Source organism: Lonchura striata, chromosome 3 (assembly GCF_050655825.1).
Source record: "Lonchura striata isolate lonStrDom1 chromosome 3, ASM5065582v1, whole genome shotgun sequence".
Classification (NCBI taxonomy): domain Eukaryota; kingdom Metazoa; phylum Chordata; class Aves; order Passeriformes; family Estrildidae; genus Lonchura; species Lonchura striata.
The window spans coordinates 60,405,417-60,415,160 of NC_140705.1; the positions used below are offsets into that span (position 1 = coordinate 60,405,417).

General features: G+C 40.3%; 1 protein-coding gene across 3 annotated transcripts in view; it reads left to right on the top strand.

Moving 5' to 3' along the window:
* SYNJ2 (synaptojanin 2) overlaps positions 1-9,744 on the top strand; it is a 64,925-nt gene that overhangs the window by 10,730 nt on the left and 44,451 nt on the right. For 2 of the 3 annotated variants that reach the window (XM_021532102.4, XM_085575270.1), the window contains exons 3-4: positions 6,846-7,116; positions 9,513-9,738. In XM_021532102.4, coding sequence (XP_021387777.3) covers positions 6,846-7,116; positions 9,513-9,738 — 497 coding nt within the window. The remainder of the gene's footprint in view (positions 1-6,845; positions 7,117-9,512; positions 9,739-9,744) is intronic. The other variant, XM_085575271.1, reaches the window with a different exon arrangement.

Sequence of the window (9,744 nt, forward strand, 5' to 3'; positions counted from 1 at the left end):
AGTGCTCTAAAAGTGTGAGGGTTTTTCCTTTCTGAGCTTTGTCACTGTACCTCTGCCTTGTTCTAGCATTAGATTACAAGTTCTAGTACAGGACTTGCTTTGGAAGGGATTGTTAAAATTCATTGAAAAGTCAGAGGGTCATGCTGTAATGGTAAGTGAAGGTAAGCAAACATTTTCTGCTTCTGAACATGTTTAAAAAAGCAAAGATGCATGTTTGCTATCTCACTATTCAAGACATAGCCCAAGTTTTTGTCACAGTCTGGTTTAGACTTTCCAACTTACATTGAATTCCATCCCTTTAGGTGTTGCTTATGTAAAAGATTAACACTACAAAGGAATTATACTGGGTTTGTGTAGCAAGGTTTTGGTAGCAGGGGTGCTACAGCTGTGGCTTCTCTGAAAAGCTGCTGGAAGCTTCTCCTGTGTCCAATGGAGCCAATGCCAGTGGACTCCAAAACAGATGTGCTGCTGGTCAAGGCTGAACCCATCAGCAACAGTGGTAGTGCCTCTGGGATAATAGATTTAAGAGGGGAAAAAAACCTGCCCAGCTGAAGCTGGAGAAGGGCAGAGTTAGAATATGTGAGAGAAACAGCTCTGCAGGCCTCAAGGCCAGTGAGGAAGGAGGGGAGGAGGTGCTCCAGGTGCCTGAGCTCAGATTCCCCTGCAGCCCGTGGTGCAGATCATGGGGAAGCAGCTCTTCCTCTGCAGCCATGGAGGTCCATGGTGGAGCAGAGATCCACCTGCAGCCCAGGGAGGACCCCGTGCTGGAGCAGGGGGATGCCTGAAGGTGGCTGTGACCCTTTGGGAGGCACACTATGGAGCAGGCCCCTGTCAGAACCTGTGGACCCATGGAGAGAAGAGCCCATGCTGGAGCAGGTTTGCTGGCCAGATTTGTGACCCTGTGGGAGATTCACCCTGGAGCAGTTTGTTCCAGAAGGCTGCACCCTGTGTGAGGAACCCACTCTGGAGCAGTTTGTGAAGAACTGCAGCCCATGGGATGGAGTTATGCTGGAGAAGTTCAAGGAGGACTGTCTTCCATGGGAGGGTCTCCATGCTGGAGCAGAGTGTGAGGAGTATTCCCCATGAGGAGAAAGGGGCAGCACAGTGTGTTATGAACTGATCACAGCCCCTATTTTCCGTCCCCCTGTACCACTGGCGAAGAGAAAATTTGGCATAAAGTTAAGCCTGGGGAAAAGGGAGATGTGGAGGATGGTGTTCTGCTCATTGTCGTACTCTGTTTTGATTAGTGATAAATAAAACTAATTTTCCCAAGTTAAGTCTGTTTTGCCCATAACTGCTAAATGATCTCTCCCTGCCCTTGTCTTGACCCATAAGCCTTCAATTTTATTTTTCTCTCCTGTTCAGCTGAGGAGGGGAGTAACAGAACAGCTTTGGTGGGCACCTGGCATCCAGCCAGGGGGAGTGAAATGACCACAGGAATGCAATGTAACTGTTTCCTTTTTTGTATAATGTGTTTTCGCAGCTACAAAAAGAGGCATAATTGGCTAGCTCTTCACTGAGCTTCAGTGATCGCATAGACTTTGTTCAGAAGTATAAGCATTTTTTCTTACTACTGGAAACATGCAGACCATAAGTATTAAATCAACTGAAAGTATTTGTGAAAATACATTCCACTGGGATATTAAGAGTATATTTGTAGAGCAGAAGGGAAAACTTTTTGCCAAGACATGAAAGATGTCTCAGAACATTTTAATTAATCTGTAAATATCGCTACTTAGAAATCCAAATAAATCACATTGTATGCCTGCCAAAGTAGATCATGCTTTTCACAAGAAAGTAGATGAAATATGTGAAACTGACTCACAGAGTTAATGTTTCCCACCAGTAATAACATTCACTGCTATGTACTTATGTCTGTTAACATGACTCACTAAGTTCTTCTGCTTTCTTTTGTGAGATGGATGGCAGCAGAATGAATCGTACAGTGTCTCTGAGCTGTACCTCAGCCAAGATTTTGCTGCCAAAGAAGATCTAGCAGTGACAAATACATCTTAAGCAAAGTGTTAAAAGTGCTGGCTTTACAGTGTTTTTTTCAGATACTATGATGTCAGGAAGAGATGCATACTTAAGGGGATATTTTAACACCATCACCAGATAGATTGTTTGGTTTAATACAGCTGCTGTATTTGGGGAGGCATTCTGAATTCATGTGATTGTGAATATACTCTCACTCTTGTACATATACAGTGTATAGTTGAAAGGAAGACATTTCAAAGGCAAAAAGGACAACTAAGTACCTATTTTCTGTTCTTTTGGTACATATCCTAAAAATGTGGTTGTGTTTAGAAGAAAGAGAAAGAGGAGTATCTTTGAGACTAAAATGGTAGTTTGGAAAATCTTCGCTCTTTTCATAATTCTGCTGTAGATATCCTCAGGAATTTTCAGCTAGGTGGTTAGAATGTACTGCTCTGCTGTGTTCTATTGCTATTTTTGAAGACAGATGAGAGGCCAAATTGGATTTTAGTGGACTATAAAATGGAGTGGCCATGGAAAAGTCAAAGGGAACATAAGGCAATGGCGTGGCTGTGATAGAATGGAGAAAGAGCAAAAATTGGAGAAAAATCAATTTTGGAAAGAAAAGGCAGTCTTGAACTAAATAGTTACAGTTAAGAAGGACAAAATAAGAATTGAATATTGACTCCTTTTTGCTGTAGCTCAGAATAGGCAACATTGAAATCATCCCCTAAGCTGCAGGGGAAACAATTGTCTTGAGTCATGTAGACAGGTTAAATACAGAAACTGCAGCTCATTATTGTACAGTGTGACGTACGAGAACTGCATTTCCTGTTCAACTTGGATAAAGGCAGTTGGTTTCACAAGAGCATTTGAAAAAATGGATGGAAATTATTATTGTCTTGTTTCTGTGCTAAATATTCTTCATCCTGTGCCTCTCTTTTGCAACCTAGTAAAAGGACATTCAGCACATATTTCTATGAGCAAAATATTTCTTACACTTCTTCAAAAGTGTTCTTTGCAGATTGTTTTAGTGGATGAAACCTGTAATGGGGCAAAATAATGACCTTGGTCACAATGCATGAACATTTGTACCCATTTATCTGAGATCAAAGTTTGGCCCATAAGCTTTGAAATAATCTTTTTCTTTAGTACTGTATGTGTGTCTTGCATTTTCATATATGTGTTGCTGTAGAAAGCATGACCAGTAAGGAACGTTTCACTTCTTACTCTAAAATGATTTCTGAGATTTCCTTTAAATATTCCAGATTGTATCCCAAGGACAAGAAGGACATTTCTACAGTTGTGACCGTCAACTGCAGTTCTTACATTCCTAAATCACTTTCCTCTATGTGTACAGTTTAGAAAGGAATAAATGTATGAATCAGGAGTAGTCTCTCCTGATACTCCTGAAAAGTATTTCTCCTTTAACTTACAGTAGTCACATTAAACTACTCGTGTAAGTTAAAGGAGAAATAAAAATATTTTTATTTTCCAAGGTAGGGTATGGTAAATAAATCTACAGCTGATGTGGTTGGTGATTGGTACCAAGTGAAATTGACCTAATGAGGCAACTACAATCTGAAGGATTTTCATGTCATAATTTGAAAGTGTAGACCCATCTAGATGTTGCTGGTAAAAAAAGGCAAGACAGGGGAAGCCTTCTCTGTGTGTAGCTGTACAGCTTAGTGGTGAGTAATTTCTTACACCTTAATGGAGACATGACTAAAAGATGAATAGTGGAGCAGTGTTTTGACAGCATTAGTTCTGCTGTGTGAGGTTCTAAAAGGGTGAAAGGTTGACAGGAGCACTACCTCTGTTCAGAACCCCATGGCTACATCTGTGCTGTGAATAAAATGGACAGGACACAGACACAGAGCACTGTCAATAGGATATTGTGACTAGCTTGTTCCCTGTGCCAAGAGGGCACGTGCATTAAGCAGGGATCTTCCTCCTGCAGAGAGCTGATTCCCAGGAACACTGTCCAAATACCACCTGGAATGAAAGTACCATCAGAGGATGGGGTTTGGAACTTTTTTCCAAGGTACAGAGTCAGAGAGATTTGTGTTAAGCTGGGACTGTGACATTATAGGGTTTCTGCATCATCTGTTTTTCAGTAAACCCTGAGTGATTTAAGCAAATAAGAAGTTAGAGCTGGTCTGAAGACCACCTCAGCTCACAGAGCAGCCTGAGAGGACCAAGTGGCAAAGCAGGCTAGCTTTAACCTTAAACATACCTCTTTCCATTCTTTTTCTTCAGTTTCTGGGCTGTAAGTATGAGCTTCTTTGCCAACCTGTCTCTGTTCAAAGGTATCATGAAAAGTGCATGGTGGCTGCTCTGTAATTTGGAGTGCTGTAGAGAGATTATTCTGTGTGTATAGAACTCTAGAATGGCTTGAGTCAGAGGACACCTTTATAGACCATCTACTTCCACTGCCCCTGTCATGGGCAGGGACACCTACCTCTAGACCAGGTTGCTTGAAACCCCTTGCAACCTGGCCTGGAATACTTCCCAGGGGTGAGGCACCCACAACTTCCCTGGAAAACCTGTTCCACTGTTTCATTACTCTCATTGTAAAATATATCTTCCTTATATTCAATCTAAATTTGCCCTCTTGCAGTGGAAAACTGTTGCCCCTTGTCCTATCACTATAAGCCTTTGTGAAAAGTCTCTCTCCATCTTTCATTATAGGCCCCCCTTCAAATATTGAAAGGGTGTAATAATGTTTTTCCTGAGCCTTCGTTTGTCCAGGCTGAACAACCCTGACTCTTTCCTGTGGAATTACTGCCCAGTGGCAGAAGAGTATCACAGCTTTAGAAAACCAATCTCCATATACTTCAGGGACAATGCAATACCTTCTCAGATGTGATTACTTTTATGGAGCTTTTTAGCTAGTGATTTAAGAGATACTGAACCTTGGAATGTGTAGATGAGTATCCCATTTGGGGGTGAGTGGTTGAGTGGAAGAGGTAGAAAAAAGACTTTATAGTCTCTGGTAAGCAAGAGCAAGTTTCTAGGTAAGGCAAATATTCCTACTCAATGCTTCTTGAACTAGAGGATCATTCTGTTTAGATCCAGTGATTTTCCACTGGTTATAAGCTACTCAAAGGACAGAACTACAGGTAACAAGCCCTGTATTATTAAGTTTTTGTTCTATTTGGCTATTTTAATGTTGACTTTCTAATTTGATCTCTTCTGAGCCATCTAGAAAAGGTCACTCACTGAAGGCAAGGAAAATACTTGTACTCTTTGTCTCGACATCGCTCCCAGGCAGCTCTCCAAGTCCTTCACTACTGGGTTTTTTTTGTGACTAACAAAGCTGACTGATATTAAGGCATGCTAATTGTGTTTCTATGTATTGCTTACAAAGCCTTGTGAGTGAAATTTACTTTGAGCTGATCATTTTTGCATGGTTTCAGCTAAACCACAGAAGCCCTTAGCTATCCTGAGAGAGCTAACTTCTCCTACCCTTTCTGGAGGCTGCAAGGCAGTATTCGGTCAGTTATGAACTCTCGTGATAACTGATATGTCTCCTACTCTTTATTCTTTATAATTACACATGTGCAGAGGAGGAATAAACTGTCAGTATTTCTAGCCCTCTGCTGCGATATCACAAGCACAGAGAACATACTTCTTGAAAGCACTCAAGAAGGAGAACACGGCACAGCGTTGTTACAGAAAGAAATGTGATCAACAGAGCTTTTTAGTAAATACCACCTACACTGGCCTTTACACAAAACTGGAGTCAGCAGAACAGAATGAATAAGATCTAATCTCCCACCTTGTCCTGCCATTCCAGTCCCACGTGCCTACACAAATATTCTGTCCCTGCTGAAAACCACCCCTAACTCTAGCTCAGTAGCCAGTCTGTTATCTGAAAGCAAGGACTTCCCTACTGGTGTTTCAGAAAAAGAATAGTTGTTGTGTGAGAGCTGGTGTGCATTTTCAGACAGTGGGTCACCCTCGAGGGTTGAAAAGTGACCCTAAGAAGTGTTCCCTTTTGCTATCTGAAGCCATACTGTCCCAGATTGTCACTATGCCCTTAGCTAATTAACTTGCTCTTGGCAGGTCAGCTGTTGGTTCTGCTGTGCTAAATTAATAAATCTTGGCTCGTTTCCACTTTTTCTTACTAACTGGAATGACTAGGATGACATTGTTTCCATTACAGGCCAATTTAAGTGAATCAAGCAGTTTCTTTGTAGCAAAACTAGTATTTCCAGAAAAATTGTTTTACTGTTTCTTAATTATCATTTCAGAGAGAATGAGCAGAGGTTGAGATGGTTCTGTGTATGAGAGATCTGATTACAGTGATGTTCTCAAGATCCAAACTTATCTTTTAGTTTTGGGGCCCTGAAGTTCAGTTTCTTTGTGATTTCACAGTTATGGCAGCTGTAATTGTTTTAGTGATAACTGTGGTTGTTGTTGAATCATATACATGCTGTAGTGATATAAAAAGCAAAATCTCAAGAATTGGTAATACTGAAATTTTACAAATGTCTGAACATGCCCAGCTTCAGCTGAAACCAGTAAAGAATCTGTGTAGTGGTGAAATTGATTTTTTTTAAATAGTGTTCCAATGGTAAGCACATTGCTCTTCATTAAGTCAGTGGGGAAAACTAACTTAGTGCAACAAAGGATGTAGATGGATAAGTGTTATGGAATATTGTGCAATTGCAGCCTCTTATCTGCAGTTAATAGGAATTCAGAAATGTGAAGAACGTGGCCTGCATGCCTGTTTTTCGTGTTTGTTCCCTCGTGAAGCAAAGACGCTGGCCTCTGCTGGAGCCCTGTCAGCATTGCATGTGACAGGACTGATGAGGAGCCGTGTCCACCTGGAAATAACCCTTTTGTAACTGTCTGTCACTTTCTAGGTAACACTCGGCTGCACTTTCTGGTCCTGGTGACAGGCTGTACATCGGTGGGAAAAATCCTGGACGCTGAAGTTTACAAAATTACTGCAACAGATTTCTGTCCTCTCCAGGAAGAAACCAAGGAAGATGAGCGTGTTACTGCCTTGAAGAAAATACTGAACTCTGGGATGTTCTATTTCTCCTGGCCTAATGCAGGCTCAAACTTTGACCTGACTGTGCGGGCTCAGAAGCAGGGTGATAACAACTATGAATCTGGTAACTCGTTCTTCTGGTTAGTACTGCATGATATACCCGAGTCTGCTGTTGTCCCCGCCTGTATCTCATTGGTCAGACATTCTCAGAGGGAAATGAACATGTGCATTTCATGTCCGTCTCCTTTCATTTCATTGACATGCCCTTTTATGGGGCAGGTGCCTTTAATGAATTCATGGTAACTTGTCTTTAATTAAAATTATTCTGATAGTGAAGTTCAATTATTAAATGTCATTTTATGCTTCAAATGGGGAAATGCAAGATATATATATTGCTCATACTACAGAAACATCTCTCTATATGTCATGAATAGTTTCCTCTGCAGTCCTTTTCAATAATTTTCTTTAAAGTTATCTAATGGAAACCTGCGCTTGATCTGTTCATAAATCCCATTGTTTGCACTGAAGTATCTGTTATTTTTTAAAAGTATATGTTTAAATTCTGTAGTTTATTGTTTCAGTAATGTGCACTAGTTTTTATGTTGAAAACACCAATAATATGTTTACAGCTCAGTGCATACATAAGTTGCAAAAAAGAAAACTCCGGCTCCTGCTCTGTGCTTTTTACTTTCTTGTGCTTATAAAGCAAAGAAAATTATCTCGTATTGTGGTAAGTACTGGTTGAGGGGAAAGGAGAAAACACAATGCTGGGTTGATGTAATTCAGTTTGTTTGCTTTGCAAGTTTTGGCATAATGCTTGCATTTCTATACCCTTCCCACCCCCGCCCCCTTCTTTTAAAACAAAAAGTCACACAGCAGGCATAGCTGTTCTGGAAATAAATGAGGATTTGATGTAGGTGGAAAATAACTGGTAGGGTTAAATGTGGATGTGCTGCTAGAATGTGCAGTGAGGCTTGTGGCCCAGAGTAGATGAATATCAAATAAGCAAAAGAGTTCATAATGGGTGATAAATTAACATAAGAGAGCAGTTCAGTTAGGCTAAATAATTGTTCCAGCTATGATGTGATTTTGACTGGTAAGATCTAGTGGTTTAAAATTGAAGAAAGATACATAATAAATACTTGCTTTCAGCTGTGCTAATGATGCATCTCTCTCCAAATGCTCACCAAGCATTGTCAAGTCAGACACATGACTTAGAAATGAGTTGTACTTATTGTACATTGTACGTTGGAATTGTACTCCAATGATGAGACTGCTAAGATGGCAATATCCCATAATAAAGAAACAACATTTAAAGCAACTCTTCTTCCCTCTACTGTCTTTGTAAACTTTTCCTCTTGGAAGATAGGTATATTTGAACCTTCCTTCTTTGCTGCTTCTGGCTAATCTAGAAGTAAATTCTGAAGAGTTTCCATTCTCCAGTATGTTGTAGAACAGGGAAAAGTGGTGACAGTATCACATTAACAACAAAAAGATATTCCAGAGAAAATTTATCCTGAGGTATTTAGGCAACATGGGAAATTTCAGGCCAACAATAGACGCTTGAGGAAAGTAAACAATGAGATAAATAGTTATACAATGAAAAATGTAAGATTACCTTAGTTATAGGCAAGACAAACTGCCTGTTTAATGAACTGCAACAACAACAAAAAATTCTACTGGAATTTGCCTGAGTGAGGACTTCCTTTGCAAGTAGAACTGGGAGAAAGAAGTGGAACAATCAGCATTTAGAGCTGCTTTTTCTGTTACATATTTAGATTAAAAGTGTAACAATGCCTTGCACCTTTTCCAGTAAATGTTGTACTCTAAAAGAACAACTCTTAAGGAGTTTTACTCTCTTTTACAGATCCTCTATTGAGCAATGCATGACCATAAAAGATATTTTCCTGGTCCTCCTATGTGACTAAACGCACATTTTAAAACATGAAATAAAGAAAAACATCATAATAGAAGAGACTAGCATCATTGTTAACTAGACAAGTTTCTTGAGTTATTGATCTTGAAGGTTAGAACAGATGTTCCTCTTCATTTTAGTAGTACTTTTTGCAATATCTCCAGTGACTTACAGATCTAGTTGCTGATTGGAATTTTTTTTTTTTTCTGAAAATCCTGGTGGATTTTGAACCAGTTCTTCATCCCATAACGAATGCTAAGGTCCAGGCAGTATCCTTCCAAAAAAAGTAATTAGCTTGACAACACTGTACTTTATGAAAAGATTACTAAATATAAATTTCTGGAGCTGAAAGAGGTGACATTTGTATCTGAATTTATAAGATAGGTACAAGATATCAAGACAGCAGCCTGATGTGTGGTTAAAATTTGCCATATTTAGTTCACTGTAGTAGTTCACAAGGGTTTCTTCCCGATATTTCCTGGGTTTGGGTAGAGATAAGGTACAGCAGAAAAGGGGTCATAAAACATTAATTGATTAAATTAGAGATTGTTGTCAAGTGGCACCCATGCCTGTCTGTTTGTTTTGTTCAGTAATGTGTCTGTATGTTGTTGAACCTTTCAGGAACCAGCTATTGCATGTGCCCTTCAAACACTACCAGGTGAACTGCTCTGACTGGCTGCTGAAAGTGGTCTGTGGAGTCGTGGACATTCGCACTGTTTATGCTTCCCACAAGAAGGCGAAAGCCTGCCTGATCTCTCGCATCAGCTGCGAGCGAGCTGGTGTCCGCTTCCATGTCCGGGGGGTCAATGATGATGGGCACGTGTCTAACTTTGTTGAGACAGAGCAGGTAAGT